We start from the raw sequence: 22,361 nt of genomic DNA on the forward strand, positions 1-22,361 counted from the left end.
ATATAGTTCTGGTGACCTGTACTGGGAAAACCATAAGACATTGATGAAAGAAATTGTAGATGACACAAACAAATGGAAATTTTCACCATGTTCATAGATTGGAAGAATTTATATTGTTAAAATGACCATACTACCCAATGAAATCTGCAGATTCAGTGCAATCCCTATCACAATACCAATAGCATTTTTCACAGAACTAAAACACATAATTTTAAAATTTGTATGGAAACACAGAAGACCCCAAATAACCAAAACGATCTTAAGAAGGAAGAACGAAACAGGAGGTATCATGCTCCCTGATTTCAAACCATACTACAAAGCTACAATTATCAAAGCAATATGGTACTGGCACAGAAACAGACACACACATCAACAGAACAGATCAGAGAGCCTAGAAATGACCCCACACTTATACAGGCAATTAATCTATGACAAAGGAAACAAGAATATACAATGAGGAAAACACAGCCTCTTCAATAAATGGTATTGGGGAAACTAGACAGCTATATGCAAAAGAATCAAACTGGATTATTTTCTCAAATCATATACAAAAATAAACTCGAATTAAAGACTTACATGTAAGACCTGAAACCATAAAACGTCTAGGAGAAAACATAGGCAGTATGCTCTTTGATATTGATATTAGCAATATTTTTTTGGATATGTCTCCTCAGGTAAGGGAAGCAAAGCAAAAGTAGACAAATGGGACTACATCAAACTAAAAAGCTTTTTGCACAGCAAAGGGAACTGTCAATAAAATGAAAAAGCCTCCTACTGAATGGGAGAAGATATTTGCAAACAATATATCTGACAAGTGTTTATATCTAAATTATGCAAAGAACTCATGCAATTCAACAACAAAGAAAACAAACAACCTAATTAAAAAATGCGCAGAGAACCCGAATAGACATTTTTCCAAAGAAGACATACAGATGGCCAACAGCTACATGAAAAGATGCTCAACATCTCTAATCATCAGGAAAATGCAAACCAAAACCACAATGTGATATCACCTCACACCTGTCAGAATGGCTATTATCAAAAAGACAACAAATAAAAAGTGTTGATGAGGATGTGGAGAAAAGGGAACCCATGTACAGTGTTGGTGGGAATGTAAATTGGTAGAGCCATTATGAAAGAAGTGTGGAGAGTCCTCAAAAAACTAAAACTAGAACTACCATATGATCCAGCCATTCCCCTCCTGGGTATTTATCTGATGAAAATAAAAACATTAATTCAAAAAGATATATGTACGCCTATGTTCATTGAGCATTACGTACAGTAGCCAAAATATGGAAGCAACCTAAGTGTCCATCAACAGATGAATGGTGCCTATCGTACAGATGAATGCGTGTGTGTGTGTGTGTGTGTGTGTGTGTGTGTGTGTGTCTACACAGAGTGGAATATTATTCAGCCATAAGAAAGAATGAAATTTTGCCATTTATGACAACATGGATGGAGCTAGAGGGTATTATGCTAGGTGAAATAAGTCAGACAGACAAAGATAAATACTGTATGATTTCACTTATATGTAGAATCTAAAAAACAAATGAACAAACATAACCAAACAGAAACAGAGTAATAGACACAGAGAACAAACAGATGGTTACCACAGGGGAGGGGGTGGAGGGAGGAGAGAAATAGGTGAGGGAGATTAAGAGGTACAAACTTTCAGTTACAAAATAAATGATTCACAGGGAAAAAGTGTACAGTGTTGGAAATACCGCCAATAATTATATAATATCTCGGTATGATGACAGAAGACAACTAGACTTTACCATAGTGATCATGATTATACCTGTTGAAATGTATAGAAATATCGAATCACTATGCTGTGTAATAGGAACTAACATAGTGTTGTAGGTCAATTATACTTCAAAAACAAACAAACATAGAAAAAGAGATCAGATTTGTGGCTACCAGAGCTGGGGCTGGGTGGGTGGGAATGTGGGGGGAAGGGGAATTAGATGAAGGCAGTCAAAAGATACAAAATTCCAGTTAAAAGATAAATAAGTACTAGGGAGTAATGTATAATATGATAAAGATAATTAACACTGCTGTACATTGTAAATGAAAATTATTAAGAGAATAAATCTTAAGAGTTCTCACCACAAGGAAATAAAAATTTTTGTATTGCTTTAATGTATCTACATGAGATGAGGCATGCTCCCTAAACCTATTGTGGTAATTATTTCATAATGTATGTATAAGTCAAACCATTATTCTGTATGCCTTAAACTTATATGGTGCTGTATGTAATTATATCTCAATAAAACTGGGGAAAAAAGACATGTATTTTGTAACTATGAATGGTGATGGATGTTACCTAGACTTATTGTGGTGATAATTTTGCAATACAGTCGTCCTTGGGTATCCTGGGGACTGGTTCCAGGAACTCTGTGGATTGCAAAATCCAGGAATGTTCAAGTCCCTTACATAAAATGAAATGGCATAGTATTTGCATATAACCTACACACATCTTCCTGTATACTTTAAATCACCTATAGATTACTTATAATACATAATACAATGTAAATGCTCTATAAATAATTGAAGATACATAAATTGTTGGCAGAGTGTGGCAAATTCCAAGTCTTGCTTTTTGGAAATTTCTGGAATATTTTTTCAAATATTTTCGTTACTCAGAAATGTGGAACCCGTGGATATGGACACTAGACTGTATATACAAATATCAAACAATTATGCTATACACCTGAAACTAATATAATGTTATATGTCAATTATATCTAAGTTTTTAAAAAATTAGAAAAATGAAGAGACATACATTTTGAAGAGGAGAGAAAGAACTTACAGACTTTGTAAATACCCTAAGAAAAAGGAAGGAAGAAAGAAGTTCTCTTATCTACAACAGGAAGAATTAGGCCTCTTATTTTTAATTTGTATTTGTCCTTAGAGGTACAATATTCCAATGTTTAATTTGCATCAGACTTGTTTTGGCCAGATTCCTTTTCCTCTGGATGCTTGGATTTTCACTTCCTAACTTTGCTTCCTCCACTTGCCTGCCAGCAAACTCATTTCTCCATTCATTAATACATTCTTCCTTTAAATACCTTGCTATGTCATTCAATCAGGTTACAAGTAGCCAGGGGAGCCATTTGCCTCTTTGAGACAAATTTGCTTATTGCTGCTTAATACATTGATTTCAAAGTTTGGCTCTTAAAGCAAACTCATTTCCCCTTCTTCCAAGTTTTTGAGAGGCACTCTTTGTAGCTCTACATAGAAAATGTAACAACCAGAGTTTACCTGGAGTAGTATTCCCGGAGCAGGCGCTCAGCAAGTATTGCTGATTGATTGAGAAACCTCGTTAACTGAAAGGCTGGCATTGCTTTCATTCCAGTTCAACTGGTTTCTGTATTAAGCTGGGGACTAACAATTACAGGAATGGTTTCCATTTCCCTTTGCTGCATTTCCCTTTGCTGTTAAAGAAACCGCAGAATTAAGCAATCAGTGACATTATCAAAACAATGACCATATCTAAAATGGAAACATTCCAATTGGCTTGTGAATCATTTATTCAACCTCTTGAGATTTACCTCTGCTTGTATAATCACTTTGTTGTGAAAATCTAGAATAGAAAAAAATCTTGAGGTTGAACTAGGACTAGTGACTTATTCGTCTTTTCTTTTCCAATTTGTACATCCAGCTACTTTAACATGTTCATAGCTGTGGGTTCTGTTATTGCCTTTGGCACTGTAAGGCATACTCAAATTAACATGAAACCTTTGCCTTAGTTCCCTTAGGGCTTGATTTGTCCAAAATTACCTTCGGAGGCAGCTCTGCTGATCCATGTCCAATGATTTAATAAGGAACAATCACCATTCTTAAGAGTAAGAAACTTCCAGCTGCTGAGTTAGTCGTGCTTCTTGCTTCTGAGGCATCTTCCTCCAAATAAGATCATTTATTTTGGATAACATGGAAAACAAAGAGAAATTAAACTGCTATCCTTAAACAGCTCCTAAATTTGTAACCAAATGTCATATTTCTGCTAGATATTCTAGTAAGGCAGCTTCTATAAGACCACTATCAACTGCACTTATGGATTTAGAAATGAGAGCCAGTTCCCTCTTATTTTATGTCAAGATTTCATATGCTCCACCAGATAATAAATAACAATTCTTAAAAAGCCAAACCCCTCAATATTATTTCTGCATTTTTATAAACTTTCCCTCATTTGGTGTATATTTGCTGAGATTCAAATTGTAAGGCCAACTGGCCTGAGGCAGGGGAACACAATCAGATTCACAGGTTGCATCAGACCGAAACTCTCCGGACCACCCAGTTCCAGAAACTGACCTGGAGACTTTCCGGACCACCCAGTTCCAGGAACTGACCTGGGGACTCTGAACCCGGCCCAGCCTTCCCGCCTTTCGAGGGGCGGGACTAACGGTCCCCCAGGATACCCGAAAAGACCACCAAATAAGGAATACCCTGCGCCCTCCCAGATTCACCACACCCCTTTCCCTTCTTCCCCTATAAAATCTTGCCCAACCCTCGCCCGGGTGCGACTTCTCTGGCCCCTTTCTCTCGGACCGGTGAACGTCGCCTGGGAGCGCTCCCTAATAAAGCTCACTTGAAGCTTTCCTCTGTTTCGCCGTGCTGTTTGTTAAGATCCGACCTTACACAAATGTGGCAGAGATGTTTCACAGGGAACATAGCGTTCCCTTTTTGGAGATTACAAAAGGTCATGGTCTCAAAGTGGAAAAGACAAAGGTCTCATAAAATCCAAGAGACCTGAGAATGGATCCATGTCTGCCAATTATCAGATCTGTGAGTTTACGTATGTTATTAATCTCTTTGAGCCCTAATCTCATCATTTCCTCATACATATATTTTACCTGGTGGTCACTACATACAACACGTCAATATGGTTTATAATAGAGTGTTACAGAAAACATACAAAACAGCTGTCACATAGCAGATGTTCAATAAAGGATAGTGATTATTATCTTTCTATCCAGGGTTCTATAGCATCCTGTTTAGGGTTCACTGAAAAAATGACAATTATAATTCGTTTGGCACTATTCTCCTGGACTCAAATGCATGATTTCTGTACCTCGTGTTAGTGCAACACGTTTTAATGATGAGCTCTAATCTATTCCTAACACACCATCCTTTTCCTGCAAAAGCATCCAAATCATATGTTAGTCAGATCAGAGAAACAATCCCAACAAAATATGTAACCAGACTAACATAAAAAAATTTCATTATATATTTGTCATTAGATAGTGCAGCTCTGTTTTCACTCAAACCCTAATACCAGACAATAAGATTATTCCCATGGCATATCTGAATAATTGGGAAGCATGACATACTAAAAATGCCAATTTCTTAAACAGAAAAAGGAAAAATGAGGTTTTTCTAATCAAGAATCTTGAGATAAAGAAACATAGAATTTTGGTAGTGATAGAGCTTTTGATACTTTAGAGCTCATCTTATTCAATTCTTTCTCTCCCTGCCCTTCCCCCACATTTTTAGAACAAGAAAACTCATGTCCATAGATATTAAATAATTATTTTTTAAAAAATTTTTGGCGTGTTGGGTCTTTGTTGTTACGCGCAGGCTTTCTCTAGTTGCGGTGAGCAGGGGCTACTCTTCTTTGCAGTGCACGGACTTATTGTGGTGGCTTCTCTTGTTGCAGAGCATGGGCTCTAGGCGCATGGGCTTCAGTATTTGTGGCACGTGGGCTCAGTAGTTGCGGCACACAGGCTTAGTTGCTTCGCAGCATGTGGGATCTTCCCGGACCAGGGATCGAACCCGTGTCCCCTGCATTGCAGGCAGATTCTTAACCACTGTGCCACCAGGGAAGTCCCGATATTAAATAATTTTGTTGTGATATTGCAAGACCAAATCTAAGATTTTTGACACTTTACCATGGTGGCCATTTTCTTCATTGTATTTGCATACAGAGCTTCAAGTGGAAGAGATAAGAATTAGCAAATTTTCAAAACTTTAATTCTCATTCCCATTTTTCCATGCTTATATAGATTTTTGAAAATAAAACATGTGGTGACTATTTGCTGCTTTTCCCTGCTCAAAAGGTATGACCTTTCTTCTGGTAACAGAATAAATTTTTCCCCGGGGCATCCATTCCACCCCTACTCTTGGTTCATGTGATGAGATGGACCAAATCCCCTCAATAAAAGTTAAATGTGTGAAATAATGAAATAAACTGTACTTTATTAATCAGCAATGCATCTATACATTATAAAAATAGCAATACATAGATGGAGAAGGTATATTATTTATGCTGTCTAAAGATAATTTGGGGTGTCTATATGTATTTTTGGCCTCAAGTTTCCCAAAGATTCCCAGCTGCAGTGCCAAACAAATGGTAGCTATTCTCAAGATACTAAAAAGCAGCAGAAGGCATTTTGCAGAGCATTTTGCACAAAAGTAAACAATAAGGACTGGAAGGAGTAAGATGGAACCTTGGGATCCCCTAGTGTCCTCTTGTACTATCATGTTCATTAGAATTAATGGAACACTACAGCATATCCATCCAGGCAGGATCATCACATGTTCACTACTCTAATGAATGAAGTTTGGTTCTCCTTGCCAGTCAAAAAGTGTTAATGAGCTGAGGTGGCTGAGGACAAAGGAAATACTGAATGAATAGTGTGGAAGGATGGAAGTTATACCAACTATGGTCTAGTGATTATTTGTAGAAATGAAAATGGTATTTAAAGTATTAATCAAGTTTTATTTCCCCCACTTCGTCTAGTATTTTATATAGGGCTTGTGGCTGGTGGTTATTCTTAGAATTTAGCTGATAAATTATAGAATATCAAATCAGCATTGTAACTATGCATGGTGATGGATACTAGCTAGACTTATTGTGTTGTTCATTATGCAATATATACAAATATAAAATTATGTTGTATACCTGAAACTAATATAATGTTAATACGTTAGTTTATCTTAATTTTAAAAAATTTAAAAAACAAAACCAGCATTGTGAGTAATCCAGGGGAGAAGAGCATGTGGCCTAGGAATATAGAAATTGGAGCTGGATGCAGTAACTGATGAAATTTATGGATCATTCCTTTTTAGGGAGTGTAGGGGAGAAAGAATTTTCCTCTACCCTTAAAAGGTTCTTTTGGCTGGTCTAATAATCAATTGACATGAGAGAGATTAACAGGAAAAAAAAGCAAATTTTATTTCAAGACATAAGAGTTAAATGAGCGATGTATGCTATCCTGAGTCAAGGAATGGGAAAAGGGCCTAGGGTTTCAAAGGGGAGGAAGGCAATTCACAGGACAATAAGAAGAGCAGATGTATAGTAATCTGATGTTTGCCCTGAAAGACAGATGGGTCACTCAGATAAAATTTATCTCTGGTAATAATTCTCATTCTGGGAAAAACCCCCAATTTAAATTCTTCTAGGTAGTTAAGGGAGGAACAGAAGTTTCGCTTGAGCCCACGGGGTCTCAGGTGCCTTTAGCTCAAAATATTCCACATGCTAATGTGGCACTTTATGGGGAGGCTCATTCTGAACCCCTTTAGGGAGCAAATGAACACATTTTATTTTGCTTTGCCTTTACTGAAGCAGCATTCTTCTGCTGGGGTGAGAGAATTAATATTTGGAAGCTTAGCATGCTGTTGGTGGGCAATCAAAGGATGGGATTTAGAGGATATTCATCAGATGGAAGTGTCCAACATCTCTGAACATTCTTCTTACTTCTCGGTAATTTTCAACATTGTAAATTAAGCCCTCCCGAGAAGCAAGTAAATTCACATAGCCAGATTTACTTTCATCTAGGGTACAGGCATGTGGTATACAAGTCTAGATTGAAGATATTTTCCACGGTTTTCTGGCTTCCAGGATAATTGTCATTCCTTTTTAGATAATTTTTCTTTCTCTTGCTGCTTAAATTTTGAGTTTATGTGTATGTGTGGTGTGTTGGTATTTTGTGTTTCACTACACTTTAGTGTGTATTGGTTTTTATTTATCCTCATTTGGATTTCTTGTGATTTTTGAAACTGAACATTCTAGTTTTTCATCAGTTTTAGTAAATGATTAACCGTTACCTTTTCCAATATTAGTTCTCCCTGATTCTCTCCATTCTATCCTTCTGGAATACTATTTTTTATATATTAGCACGTGTCATTCTACCTTCTGCATCTTTTAATCCCTCATCTTTTTCTTCTGATTTTATCAACATTTCTTTGGATCTGTCTTCCAGTTATCACATTATTCCTCATTTCTGTTTAATTAGCTATAGTCCTTCCATTCAGGTTTGCTAATGTAAATATGATTGGATTATTACATTTTAAAAATACACAAATCATGAGTGGCTTAATGTGTTTTCACAAACTGAACACACCCACTTACCCTGCACATTACCAGCACCTCAGGAGGCCTCTTTATGCCCCATCCAGCCCCTCTTCCCATTCTAAGGGCAACCAATATCCTGACTTAATAGAATTGGTGAGTTTTGTCTGTTGTTTGACTTTCTATGAATAGGATCTTAGCATATATTCTTTTGGTTATGGCCTTTCTTTCAACAGTATATTTGTGCTGTTGCATGAAATTGTAGTTTGATCACTGTCATTGATCTGTAGTGTTCCTTTTAAAAAAATATACCACAATTTATTTATCAATTTTACTGCAAATAGACATTTATATTTACCCAGTTTAGGGCAATTAAAACAGCATTGCTATGCATGTTCTTGTATATGTTCTTCATATTAACATTTAAAACATTGTGGGAACACATCTAGGAATAGAAACTTGATAACGTGTGTGTAAATTCCACGTTAGTAGGTATTGCTAATTTTTCAAAGTGATAATATCAATGTAAATGTCTACTGCAGTGTATGACAGTTCCAATTGTTCCACATCCTTGTCATCTTTGCCTGTTCTTTTCATGTTGACATTTTCATGGAGTTGGTAGTGCAATAAAATTGAACACATTTTTATACATTTATTAGCCATTTCGATTTCCTTTTTGTAATGCCTGTTTCAGTTTATGGCTCAATATTTTCTTGGGTTGTCTTTTTTTTTATGGATTTGCTTGAGTTCCTAAATATCTTGGATACAAGCCCCTGACAGTTATATAAACTGCAAATATCATTTCCCCGTAATGTTTTCATATCCTATAATGGTGTCTTCTGATGATCCCAAGTTCTTAATTTTAAAGCAGTCCAACAAATCCATTTTTAATTGCTACTGCTCTGTGTCCTGTACAACAAATAGTTGCCTATCCCAAAATATTTACTAAAGATACTGTCTACTATTTTTTTCTATTTGCTTTATTTACCTTTCACATTTGCCCTTGACAAATCTCAATTTTTGTATAGTGTATGAAGTAGGGAGTCAAGGTCCTTTAAAAAATTTATACAGATATCCAATTACTGCAGAACCACTTCCTGAAAAGCTATTCATTTCCCACTGAATTGCTGTGGTGCCTTGGCTATTTGATGCCCTTGTTCCATTTATTTGTCCTTGCACTAATGCCACAGTTTTAATTATTGTGGCATGATAATAAATGTTGAACTATTATAGTTTAAGTCCTCCAAATTTGTTTTTCTTCAAGTTTGTCTTGTCTATTCAAGTTTCTTTGAATTTTTATATAACTCTTAGGAGCGTCTTGCCAGTTTACACTCTGACAAACACTCACACACCTTTCTGGATTTTTCGTTGGGATTGCATTGAAACCATGGTTGATTTGGGGATAATTGATGTCCTAAAAATATTAAGGCTCCCAACCTATAAACGTGGTGAACGCTATATTTAATTACTTGATTTTTCTTAATAAAGTTTTGAAATTTTCATTGTAGAGGATTTTCGTATTTTCTATTAGATTTAATTTTAGGTATTTGATGCTGTTGCAAATGATGTTCATTTAATATTTTACTTTCTACTGATTTATTGCCAGTATACAGAAAAAACTTGAATTTTGTGTATTAACCTTGTTAATCCTGCAATTTTGCCAAACCCATTTATTAGTTCTAATAGTTTTCCTGTATATTTTTTCTGGATTAAAAAAATATACACACACATGTCACGTGCAAATAAAGTTTTGCTTCCTCTTTTTCGATCTTTGTACCTTTTATTTCTTTTACTTGTCTTGTTACATATGCCAGGACCTCTAGTACAATGTTGAATAGACGTGGTGAGAGTGGGCATTTGAATCTTATTCCTGGCTTCAGGGTGAAAGCATTTACTCTTTCATCATCAAGTACAATGTTAGCTATGGGTTTTTCATAGACAACCATTATAAGCTTAAGAACATTCCTTTCTAGTCTCAGTATGCTAAGAGCTTTTTAAAATCATGAGTAGGTATTGAATTTTATCAGATACCTTTTTGACACCTCTTAAAATGATCATCTTTTCTCCTTCATTCTGTTAATGTAGAAAATTACACTGATTAATTTTTAATGTTTACCCAACTTTGCACTCCTGGGATAAACCCCAGTTAGTTATGATGCCTTATTCTTCTCATATATGCTTATATTTGATTTAACAATTTTTAAAAGGATTTTTGCATCTAGAGAGTGGTCTATCTATATCTATGTAATATCTATGTTGGCATAAAGTGAAATGGGAAGTATCTACTCTTCTTCTACTCTTTTAAAAAGTTTATCTAAAATTGGTGACTCCCCTGGCAGTCCAGTGGTTAAGAATCCATGCTTCCACTGCAGGGGGCACGGGTTCGATCCCTGGTTGGGGAACTAAGATCCCGCATACCGCAGTGTGGCCACCCGCCCCCCCTCCAAAAAAAAAAAGCATAAAAAGCTCTTAGAATAAAATTGGCATTATTTCTTACCTAAATATATGGAAATTTTCTCTGGTGAAGCTTTTGAAGAAAGTGCTTTTCTTTGTTTTATAAAAATAATTAAATAATTGATTCAATTTCTTTAATAGATTTAGGAGTATTTAATTTTTTCTGTTCTTTTTTTAACAAATAATTGCATATATTTAAGGAATACAATGGATGTTTTGATATATGCATACATTGTGAAATGATTACCACAATCAAGCCAATTAACATATCCATCACCTCACATAGTTACCATTTATTTTTGACTTTCTGGTCTTATATCCATTTTGGTACTGTTGAAATACAATGTGTTTGAACAAAAATATTACCAACTGAATTTTTCATTTTTGTTCAACTGAAACATACAAAATTGCTTCTAAATTCACAAACTAAATTATATTTAGGGCTAAACAAAGCTAATTAAAAGACTTTTTAGTAGGACACAGGCTGCCAAAATAGCAAATTTCACCTGAATTTGTTCATTTATCTGTTGAGTGGTTCCTATGATTTCTCTATAGTGCTTTCATTCATTTTGAAAGTATTTTTAGACTGTGTATTTGGCATAAACATAAAATTTAGAAGTAACATAAAATTTACTTTTACCATATTTACTTGTTATTAAGCTATTTTCTTTCTGTTTCAAACCGACTCTTTTATATTCTGCCTTATCTTACTAGGGCTGGGACTCTGCAAATCACGTTTCTGTTTTGCCAGTTGTCTCCCTGTTAGACTTTGACAATGGAGAATTCTAAAGAAAGACTGGAGGCCTGGAGAAGGAAAAAGGGACATGTTCTTTCCTGTTTTGCTTCCTGTGACTGTCAACATCATATGAGCAATGATTTTTCACCTGGGCAGTAGGTACAGTAGCAGTTGGTTCTAGTTTCCACTTCTCCTCCCAAAATTTAAAAAACCTGTCTCATTTTGCCTTCTCAGAGACCAGCACCAGTTGGCTTGTATCCTTTCCTCACATATCTGAGTCCCAGCTCCCTGGCACCTATCCTCTAGGATTTTGAGTTACAAGCCCCAGCCAGGCAATCTGTCCTCAAACTACTATTTCTTCTAGTATTCCCACTCTCTTCTCTTTATTATCCCAGCCCTAGGGGTGGTAGATTCCTCTACCATACTTCAGTGTTCTCTCTTTTGTCTTTTCAGCTCTCCAGTATCTAAATCAACTCTATTACATTCTCTCGTTAAAATAGTTGGTGTGATTTCTATTTTTTCTGAAGTGATAGACCATTTCTTAATCTATGCTTTTTCTTTGCAAATAACAGAAACTTACTTAAACTGGTTAAGAACAAAACAGACCATATAGGTTTCTCCTGGAATCCTGGGACAGGAAGTACAATCAGGCCTGGTCAGCTTTAGAAAACAGCCTGAAACTAAGATTAGTCCTTTTGGGCTTCCCTGGTGGCACAGTGGTTGAGAGTCCGCCTGCCGATGCAGGGGACATGGGTTTGTGCCCCGGTCCGGGAAGATCCCACATGCCACGGAGCGGCTGGGCCCGTGAGCCATGGCCGCTGAACCTGCGTGTCCGGAGCCTGTGCTCCGCAACGGGAGAGGCCACAACAGTGAGAGGCCCACATACCGGACCAAAAAAAAAAAAAAAAAGATTAGTCCTTTTTGTCTTTCTAAAGGTACTCTGTGGTCTCCCATCTTCTCTACTCTTTCTTCACCTTCTTTCTAGCTCTCTCAGTAAACCTATTTTCTCTACCTTTGGCTCTGGGATCAGTATGAATTCCAGTTCCAGAAGAGGAAGAGACCCTGAGTGGCTTTGTTTGCACAAATGTACTCACTTCGTACCACCAGCATTAGCCATTATAAATACAGCTATGGGCTCTACCACTGAGGTGAAGAAAAATATTTGTCAGAGATGAGGACATTGTGCTGAGTGTATGGCTCGAAGAGTTTCTAATACATTTTCTGATTTTCCTTCATTAGAAAGGATCACCGCTTAAGGAGATTTTTTTTTGGATGATATACTTAAGGCATATTCCATTTATATATAATAATTATTAGATTACTTTAAAAAACTTTAAGTACATATTCACTGAACAAAATTATAAATATAGATGAACCAACGTAAAAAATATAGATATTACACAAATTCCCACCACACAGGTATGTAATTTGGGGAATATATTTACATGCACTGATATTTATATTCTTTTCAAAAAATGGGTTTTCACATAAGCAATAATTTTAAATAATTTTATGCCAATAAACATGTTTCTAGAACATCATTTTAAAAGGTTAGCCAATAATTTAAGAAACACAGTTACTTCCTTCACCCAGATTATTGGACACTTACAGCCTTTAATTATACAGTTAATTTTTGCAGATACATTATTTTCTCAGAACAACTTTTTAGCAGAGGTATTTCTGACTTGATAAACATGTATTTCAAGATATTTGGTATGTATTTTTTAATTGCCAGAAAGTTTGTGTACCTCTCATCCAACTGCCAAGAAAGCTGTATCAATTAACGTTGCCTCCATCAATGTAAGGGATTACCTGTTTTTTTCTCGGTACGATCGTTGTTACCAACTTTTAAAGTATGACAAATTGAGAGGTAAAACCCTCTGATATCACATTATTATTTTAATGTACACTTTAGTTTTAAATATTTATTGGAAGATTTTAACATTTGTTGGTCGTGTGTGTGTGGGTTGTTCCCTTTCTATAGAGTTGTTCTTTCATTTGTAACAGTTGAAAAGAGCTTATTAAACTTCCATTTTAGGTTTTAGTGTTTGATTCTTGGACCTATAAACTTCTTAAGTTCATATTACACTTATATTGTAAGTACCACTGAAGTTTAAGCTAATATCTCTGCCTCATCTCAATCTCTTATTTTATTTAAAAAAAAAAGTCTATCACTGAAATAAGTATTCATTAACCTATCAGGAATTGTATATTAAACTGCTCTAATTTGGTCAAAAGTTAAAAGTTTTTAAATAAATAGCACTAAAAATAATAAATCCATGAAAAGAGTAATTGAATTATTTATAAAACTTACCTACTTAAGATTCAATGAACTATGTATATTTACTAAGTTGATTACAAGATGTGTTAGTGAATGATAATGACTTAAAACATTATTTATTCCAAGTATCACATCTGAATTTTAATAGGAGATTAATGGACATGAAATGTTTTAATTTTAAAAGAGTGGAAAGTTCAGTAAGTAAGGAATATTTGGGGTGCTTATATATTCTCCACAGTTTAAATGATATCAGCAGTTATTCACCAACCTCACAGGCAGATGACAATTTAGTAAGGAACTGCCTAAACTACAAACATAGAAGATGAAAACAAACATGAGCAAAAGCAAAGTAAAATTCTATAGAACACGAAATAACAGATTAACCTTACAGTTAAAAGAATTCAAAATGCAAGGGAAACATTTAATCTCATGCAATTACTGGAAGAGTATTGCAAAGTTATAATTCACAGTTTGTACTCATTGGATTCTCATATTTAGATTCACATCACATGATCTCCTGTAATTTGCAATGCTTTTACCATTTCCCAAGTACATATGCGTGAGAAGACATGAATGATAAAAAATTTTTTTTAAATATTCTAGACTTCTTAGGAAAAAATCACCCTGAAACATTCAGATTCTCTTTTGTTATATATCTTTCAATTCTGTGTTGTGGGAAACAGCAGAAGAATTACACATATTAATGTTTAATATGTAAAACTTATCCTGATACTACTTGAAAGGAAGAACTCTGGGTCTGTAGTGTTAAAGGCTCTGATTTATTTCTTACAGGGATCTGAGTAGTCTAATGAAACAACCTCAGAACTCAATGACAATGAAAGAAGTCTGGGAAGGCCTGAGGCTGGTATTGATTCCAGGGAGACAGGTGATGTGACAATATAACACAGGGAGCAAAGCACATTGCTCCATGAGGGAGGAATCTGTATGAGTTAAGTATATGTTCAACGGTGACGTCAGCATCATCGCTAATAAGACGTCCTTTGTCGTATCCCCCATCCTAACAACAACAACTTGACATCAATCCACAGGCAAAAGTGCCTTTGTCTACAAATTCAGCAGTGGCCTGTGAACTGGCTCCAGCCTCTCTTGGCTGCAGCTTGGGAGTCCCGGGAGAACAGTGCCTTAGACAATCACCTGTGGATGAGAGAGCCTTTTTTTTCCAGGTTTCCAGTGGAGAAGTTCAGCACACCACTGGAGCCAAACAATACAAGTCAGGATGCATTACAGAGGTTAAGAGGAATTTACCTGTGTCACCTACCCCCCCCCCCCCGGCCAAAAAAAAGTGGCACAGCTTAGTGCCAAGTGGGAACTTTCTGGCCTGTGATTTCTCCCATGAGTGAAAGTGAGTGCATGAGTCAGAACTTAGCTTCCCTCCGTGTGGGATGTTGCCAAAGAGGCACATTTCTCTCTCGTCCCCTACAGAGTACTGAGTCAGGAGCTGCAGGACTAGGGGGAAGAGGGAGGCGAAGAGAGAGGACTCGAAGAGGGCAGTAAAGGGACTCGGGTCCTACTAAATGCATCACAGACTCCACCAAGAACCCCACCCATGAGGCACTGGGATGCCTCACCCACGGATCCCCCAACTGGCCCATGAGCACTCTCAGTGCTTATTAAAGAAAATGTGGTGCTCACTTTGGCAGCACATGTTCTAAAACTGGAAAGATACAGAGAAGATTAGCATGGCCCCTGCGCAAGGATGACACACAAATTCGTGAAGCGTTCCATATTTTAGGTTCAAGAGGGAGGGGATATGGGGATATATGTATACGTATGTATAGCTGATTCACTTTGTTATACAGCAGAAACTAACATAACAATGTAAAGTAATTATACTCCAATAAAGATGTTAAAAAAATGTGGTTTACATTTTATTTACTATCTGTCTGCATGGTTTGAAGTAACATATTTATGGGACATTTATATTACCATGTGATGTTCACCAGTTGCCATTATTTTCAATAAACAGCTCAGAAATAATTAAGTTAGTTCCTAAATTTCTAATTTGACTACTATGGACTCATAGAGGACTAATGTTTAATGAACATTTATAATACGTAGAAGATTTCCTGGGTTTGTGAGAATCTAAATATGTGTAAGTGTTGTCCTCTGCCTTCAAGTTGTTACTTAAAATAGAAGACTAAAACCAAGATTAGAAAAAACTAAAATCATGTATTATAAAGTCCAAGATTCAAAACAAATACTCTGATATCTTAATATGGAAACAGACACTAAATTATTTTTACTTAAAAGATTAGACCTTTCCCCACATTTAATTTTAGTTCAACATATAGTAAAAAATATAGCTGTAAGAACACCTTTCTTACACATCTTTTGCACATCAGTGATTCTCTCTCCATGCTTTACTGGCCTAAAGATGGATTAAAAGAGTTTCCCTAAAGTGCTTTGATTTGGAGTAACCTCATTGATTGTTTCCTTCCTGACACTACTTTGTGAAATTAGATTGGGACACGCTTTTCCGTGAAGAGCTCTACATCCACAAATGTTTCTGATTACATGAAACCATTCAGAGTGTGAAGGGTCATCATGCAGAGAAAAGTGGTCGGCTAGTCCCTATTGCCATAATGACAGAATAAGAGAATATGAGTTTAAACTGAAAGAGAAGAAGGGATTTGGCTTGCTTGTGGGGAAGGTTTTATTATTTAAACCCTCTGTCTTAGAGTAGCATGGATCTCCTGTTAATAAAAGCCAAGAGCTACTTGAAACTTACTATGTGTCAGGCACTGTCCAAAGTCCTTTACCTGTGTTAACTCATTGACTATTTGCAGCAGTCCTATGAAACAGATATTGTTATTATCTCTGCTTAACAGATAGAGAAGAGTTAGTTAGGATTATAAACTTGGGGGGGGGGGAAGAGAGAGAGAGAAATATGACCTATGCTCTCAACCACTCTGTTTTTGGGTCCTTTGTGCTGTCTTAGCTCTTAACTGACCCTAGCTTCTTTCATGCTTAGCCTTTCTGATCTATTTTCCAGAGCCCATCTTCCCATTCTTGCTGACAGACACTGCTTCTCCAAATCCTATATGCTGAATTATGTAGTTTTAATTAAATCTTCCATAATATTTTAGAAGTATTACCCATTTAATCTTTTCAGGAGAGTTACATGTAGGGGAGAGATCACCTCTATTGCTTCCTAACAAATGATTCATAAGTTTTACATTGCTACCTAGCAGCAAAATTTCCCACTGATGCTTTATAAACACTTAACTATTAAATCTAGAAGTAATCAATTAAAAAGTATTTCAAAGAAAGCTTGGTAATGGAAATATCTAACAATCAATATAAGAAGACAAATGATTATGTTTAAGTTCTCTATTAAAGAAATGGTCTATTCTTGTTTGGCAAAGTTTTTTTCCTAAAATCTCACACAACCTAATACTGAGGGCTTAGACAAGCTTAGTTAAATGAACTTAATTTCTCATTAGTTAAAGATTATGGTGTGCTACCTCTCAATATGCACCCTCATTTCCAGCTATCATTTAGTTGTGTTTTGCATTATTTTCCCTGTTACCATCTGTCACTGGGCTACAATCTCATCAAGTTTCCAAGTCCAGCTGGGTGTAGTCTTCTAATGGCCCCCATTCTAATGGCGTCTAACAGTGTAGGGGTGCTGATGATTGCGAATTATGGCCACTTTGCACAGAATCATTTCTGACACAGATTTTTTTCTAATATTGATGTGACAGGTAACATCTAAAACCCTTTTTGTTTTTCCTCTTAGGAGCTCTCTTCTCATTCTATGGGTATCTTGGCCCTATTCTGAAATGTTACACTTTAAAAGAAACTTAGTGCAAGATTATATGACCAGATTAAACTCTGAATAACTTCAAGTGACTCTGGACAAAGCAAAGCACACTAAGAATACATCTATTCCTGGGTTTTCTCTATATGGAATTCCTCAAAGTGTGATCCTCTACTGTCTTCATCAGAAACACTGACGGTGTTTTTAAAAAATGGACGTACTGGTCTCCCTCTAGATCTATCCAGTCAAAACACCTAGGCACTGTGGATTGACATCTACACTTTAAATAAACATCACAGGTTAATATTACAAACTCATGTTTGAGAACCAATGTTTTGTTATTTAGATAGCACCTACCTCCAGAAGCAGTGATACCAGAGAGGAATAGTAGACAAGTACAGCTTTCAGACACTTTGTAAGGAAATGAGCGTCTAAGACACCATGGTTTATTCCAGGTGCATAAAATGAAATAGATACAGCACCCAGGGATCCAGCCATGGTTAGGTGCCCTGCATAATGTAAATTTATATGGTATGGACATAACGGTATGTCATCTGCTACTGAGATAGCTCGGTGCAAAATTCAGCCCAATTGGGGTATTCCATATTGGATAGTCTCACTAATGGGTGGCTGCCCCAATAGTAGGTGGGTTTCTAGGCCTCGGTCTGAAATATCCTGGGTGAAAATGGGCCTTTGTTCTGGTTCTTCATGGACCTCAATGTCATGATGCACTTCTGGATAAATATAGCTGCTGTGATGGGTTTCCATGCTTCTTTATTTTCTAGGGTATCTTTATAATAAACTAATATCATCTAACTTGGCTTGTCTTTTCCTGGCAACCTCAGAGAGCTTAGTAAAGAATTAGTATGCTGCTGCTCCAAGGCCTGGGCCCAGCCACTGGGCGGCCGTGGCGAGGGCTCTGGAGCCCTGCGGAACACAGCCCTCAGCCTGTCCCCGGACCCTCCAGCTCACCCGCCTGCCCGAGCACAGAGGGCCTGGAAGGCCCCGGGGGGAGAAAGCAGCCACTTACCTCTCACCGCACTCTCCGCCCGAAGGACCACTGTGAGGTTAACCGTTGGCTAATGGTCTGCAGGTCTCGCAGTCTCGCGGTCTCGCGGTCTCGCGGTCTCGCGGTCTCGCGATCTCGCGGTCTCGCGGTCTCGCGGATTCGCGGTCTCGCGGTCTGGCGGTCTCGCGGATTCGCGGTCTCGCGGTCTCGCGGTCTCGCGGTCTCGCGGTCTCGCAGTCTCGCGCTAAGGATCACGCGCTAACAGTCTCGCGATAATGGTTTCGAGAGGAAGGCCTCCCACTAGCAGTCGTAAGGTAATGGCAGGGTGCCCGTCCCGGCCCTACTATAATAAGGGACACCAGTCATATTGCACTGGGGTCCAACCTAATGACCTTAACTTACTTCTAGAAAGACCCTATCTCCAAAGAAGGTCACATTCTGAGGTACTAATCATTAGGACTCCAACATATGGATGCGGGGAGGGCGGGGGGACAGAATTCAGTACTTGCCATTCATATTAAACGATATTTAAGTGTGACGGCAAAACAAAACCATTCTGCATCCTGTGTGACCAATATTTGCTTACCACTGGCCTAGGCTGTTCTTGAGGAAGGCTGATTCCAGCACAGTCATGGCTGCAGCTAGAAGGACTCCTGGACCAAGCCACCGTGGTGTAGCAGCATTCTTTGAAAAACAACGACTGAGCCAGCGAGTAAGTACAGTCTTTGTTTGTAATTCTTTAATGGTAACCTTGTGAACCCAAGCTTCCTTTAGGAATAATAACACTGTTCTGAGAGCTGGACAACATATGCTTCACCACACTGGTGGACAAGGATGTGTTAACCATGCAAGATGAGTTGTTTTCAACAGCAATAGTGTAAACATATTAACAGAAGCAATGGCAGCAGAAAACTAATATGTGTAGAGGAAATAAGGAACTAATTAGCTCCTCTAGCACTTTCTCTGTTTGGCACTTGGACACAGGAATGGCCCTATATGTGTTTCTATTTCTGTGTAACAAATCACCACAAATATAGAGGTTTAAGCCATATCCATTTATTAGCTCACTGTTCTATAGGTCAGAAGTCTGAGTCCAGCATGGCTGCATTCTCTGCTCAGGGTCTCAGAGACAGAAATCTAGGTGTTAACCAGGCTGGGCTCTCATCTGGAGGTTCTGGGGAAGAATCTGCTTCCAACCTCATTAGAGTTGCTGGCAGAATTCAGTGCCTTGCAGCTGTAGGACTGAGTTAATGTTTCTTTGCTAACTATTGACCAAGGGGCCTCTTTCAACTCCTTAATTCACCCTTTTTCTCATGTGGCCCCCCTCTATCTTCATACCAGTAATGGCATGTCAGGGCTTTCTCATGCTTCCCGTCTCTTTACCTTCCTCTTCTGCTTTTAAAGGGCTGATGTAATTACATTAGGCCCAGCTGGATAATCCAGAATACTCTATCTTAAAGTCAATTAACTAATTAGCAACCTAAGGTCAACTAATTAGTAACCTTAATTACATTGGCAAAGTCCCTTTTGCCATGCAGCATGCTGTATTCACGGGCCTGATATTTTATCATACAGTCCTTGGTATTAGGGCAAGAAATCTCGGGGGGACATTTTTATAATTCTTTCTACTACAGCCCCTTTGGAATGAGCAAGCCTCTTGGATTCTTGGGTAATTCAGGGGATGCAGGCCCAAAGAGAGACACAAGGGACTTGTCCCTCTGGGCATGTGGGTGCTCGATTGATTGTTTTCAGTATTAAAAAGAGATACGTTACTCAATTCATTAATTAAAAAGTATTTATTGATTACCTATTGGGGGCCAGTCCTCTTCTAGGTACTGGAGACTGAGTAAGGAGGAAAATATTAGGCAAACAGGTAGTTAATTCGTATAGGACCTAGTTGGCCATTATCAGGACTCTGGGTTTTACTCTAGATATTAAGAGAGGTTATTGGAGAGTTTAATGCATTGAGTGTTATGATCACACCTAAAATTTAAAAGACACAAACGGCACTTCTTCTTCCAGGAAGATGGAGCAGATGTGCTTTTTTTCTGTTCCTCCTGCTAATAACTAAAAATTCCTGACCTTTATATGTAAAATAAATATAGGAAGACTCTGAAAGGTGGAGAGAAGGCCAACTGTCCAGGGACCTTGGTACTCAAGGAATAACATGGTGGTGAATTCTCTGGGTTTTATGTTTGCCCCAGGTATCCCAAACTTAAAGAATCCACAACCTGGAAATGCCAACAGGCACAGACAATAATAGCTCCAACAAAAGCCTGTTCCACCTAGTTAAAGGGCCAGGAAAGGGGTATGCTAGCAAGACAGAAAAGTTTTAGACAATAACTGTTCTACTCTGACTAAACACCACAGAGAAAAAAGCTATGGTTTCATCCCCCCCACTCTCACAACAGCAAAGGCCTAGAATTCTACCATTGCCAGGCTGTAAGGAGGCATTCCAGTGCCCTTGCTGGGATAGTGTTAGAGAAGGCCAAGCAGGGAGCCAGGACCTTTATTCCCACTGGGAGCAATGATACCTCCCACCCCAAGGTGTCAGTGAAGACCTCATGGGGAAAATAGATTCCATACCACCCAGCAGTAAAGAGGCATCTCTTCCTGGGATAGTGTTAGAGAAGGCCTAGTGGACAGTAATGACTTTCACCACTGCTCGTTGCTATTGAGGTTACCCCTCCTGTGGTGTCAGTGGAGGCCATGTGAGAGACTCCAACTCCTCCCAGGCAGAAATGTGGACCATCCGGACATCCTATAAAATAGCACATTGATCTGTTACATTGATGACATCATGCTGGTTGGACAGAATGAGCAAGAAGGGGCTAGCTTGCCAGAAGCATTAATAAGACACATACCCTCCAGAGTGTAGGAGATAAGTCCTATGAAGATTAAGGAACTTGAAATACTGTAAAGTTTTTTGGGGTCCAGTTGTCTCCTGTGGGCATAGGAGTTGAATAATATGGACACATAGGTCTAGAAACCAAGAGATAGAGGCAGGATTGGCTGCACTTACTAACACAGTGACCTGCCGGGAGACTTTCTGCCTCTCATCCCAACTCTGGGCTCTAGAGGATCAGAAGTCCTGGTCCCCAAAGGATGCTCACTGTTTCTTTGAGGCAAAACAAAGGTCTCATTGAGCTATAACCGTGCCTACCACTTGATCATTTTGGATTCCTTGCGTGTATGGACAAGTAGAGAAGAGTTGCTAATATCTTAGCACAGATAATTGACCCTGATCAGAAGGAGGAAGGAGGACTGCAGTTACACAGTGGGGGCAGGTAGAAATAATTATGTAATTTAGGTGTTCCACTTGGATGTCTCCTGCCACTTGGATTACAGATGGGCAAATGAAGCAATCTATGCCTGAGAAGCATATGCGAACAGGGGCCCAGAAGTCTTAGGAAGGAGGTATAGGTCGTATTACCAGGTACATAAGAGAACTGTCTAGGTGATGGCTAAGAGTGAAAAGAAGTTAGCATACACAGTGGGGACAGAAGATATTGAGTACCAGCTGCAGACCCAAGGCCAACTTCAGTGATGGGGGCTACAGTTCACCCCTCTAATAAATTCCTCTCAAGGGGAGAGGCGTAGCAGAACCACAGAAGATCTCCTCTTGAATGTGTATGAAGAAATGTGTGTGCACAGTATAATGGGTGGGCTGTTTCAGTCATAGGGGTGCACCACTCTGATCTCCTTCAAGAGACAGCCTGCCAAAAGGAGTGCAGCGAGCTGACAGTGGTAGCACCTTCAGGATCTGCTACAGCTTTCAGACTGAGGTCATGCGCTTTCAGGGAACTC

General features: G+C 38.1%; 1 protein-coding gene and 1 non-coding gene across 2 annotated transcripts in view; one reads left to right on the plus strand and one right to left on the minus strand.

Annotated features, from left to right (window-relative positions):
* LOC114901366 (testis-specific Y-encoded protein 1-like) overlaps nt 1-22,361 on the minus strand; it is a 45,054-nt gene that overhangs the window by 21,949 nt on the left and 744 nt on the right. Inside the window, 2 exon segments of the mRNA XM_029233063.1 lie at nt 18,583-18,798; nt 19,141-19,322. Coding sequence (XP_029088896.1) covers nt 18,583-18,798; nt 19,141-19,322 — 398 coding nt within the window.
* LOC114902168 lies at nt 15,410-15,516 on the plus strand. The gene has a single exon (XR_003795393.1). It is a non-coding gene; the product is annotated as a U6 spliceosomal RNA (small nuclear RNA).

Source organism: Monodon monoceros, unplaced genomic scaffold (genome assembly GCF_005190385.1).
Source record: "Monodon monoceros isolate NGI ecotype Baffin Bay Population unplaced genomic scaffold, NGI_Narwhal_1 Super_Scaffold_2, whole genome shotgun sequence".
NCBI lineage: Eukaryota > Metazoa > Chordata > Mammalia > Artiodactyla > Monodontidae > Monodon > Monodon monoceros.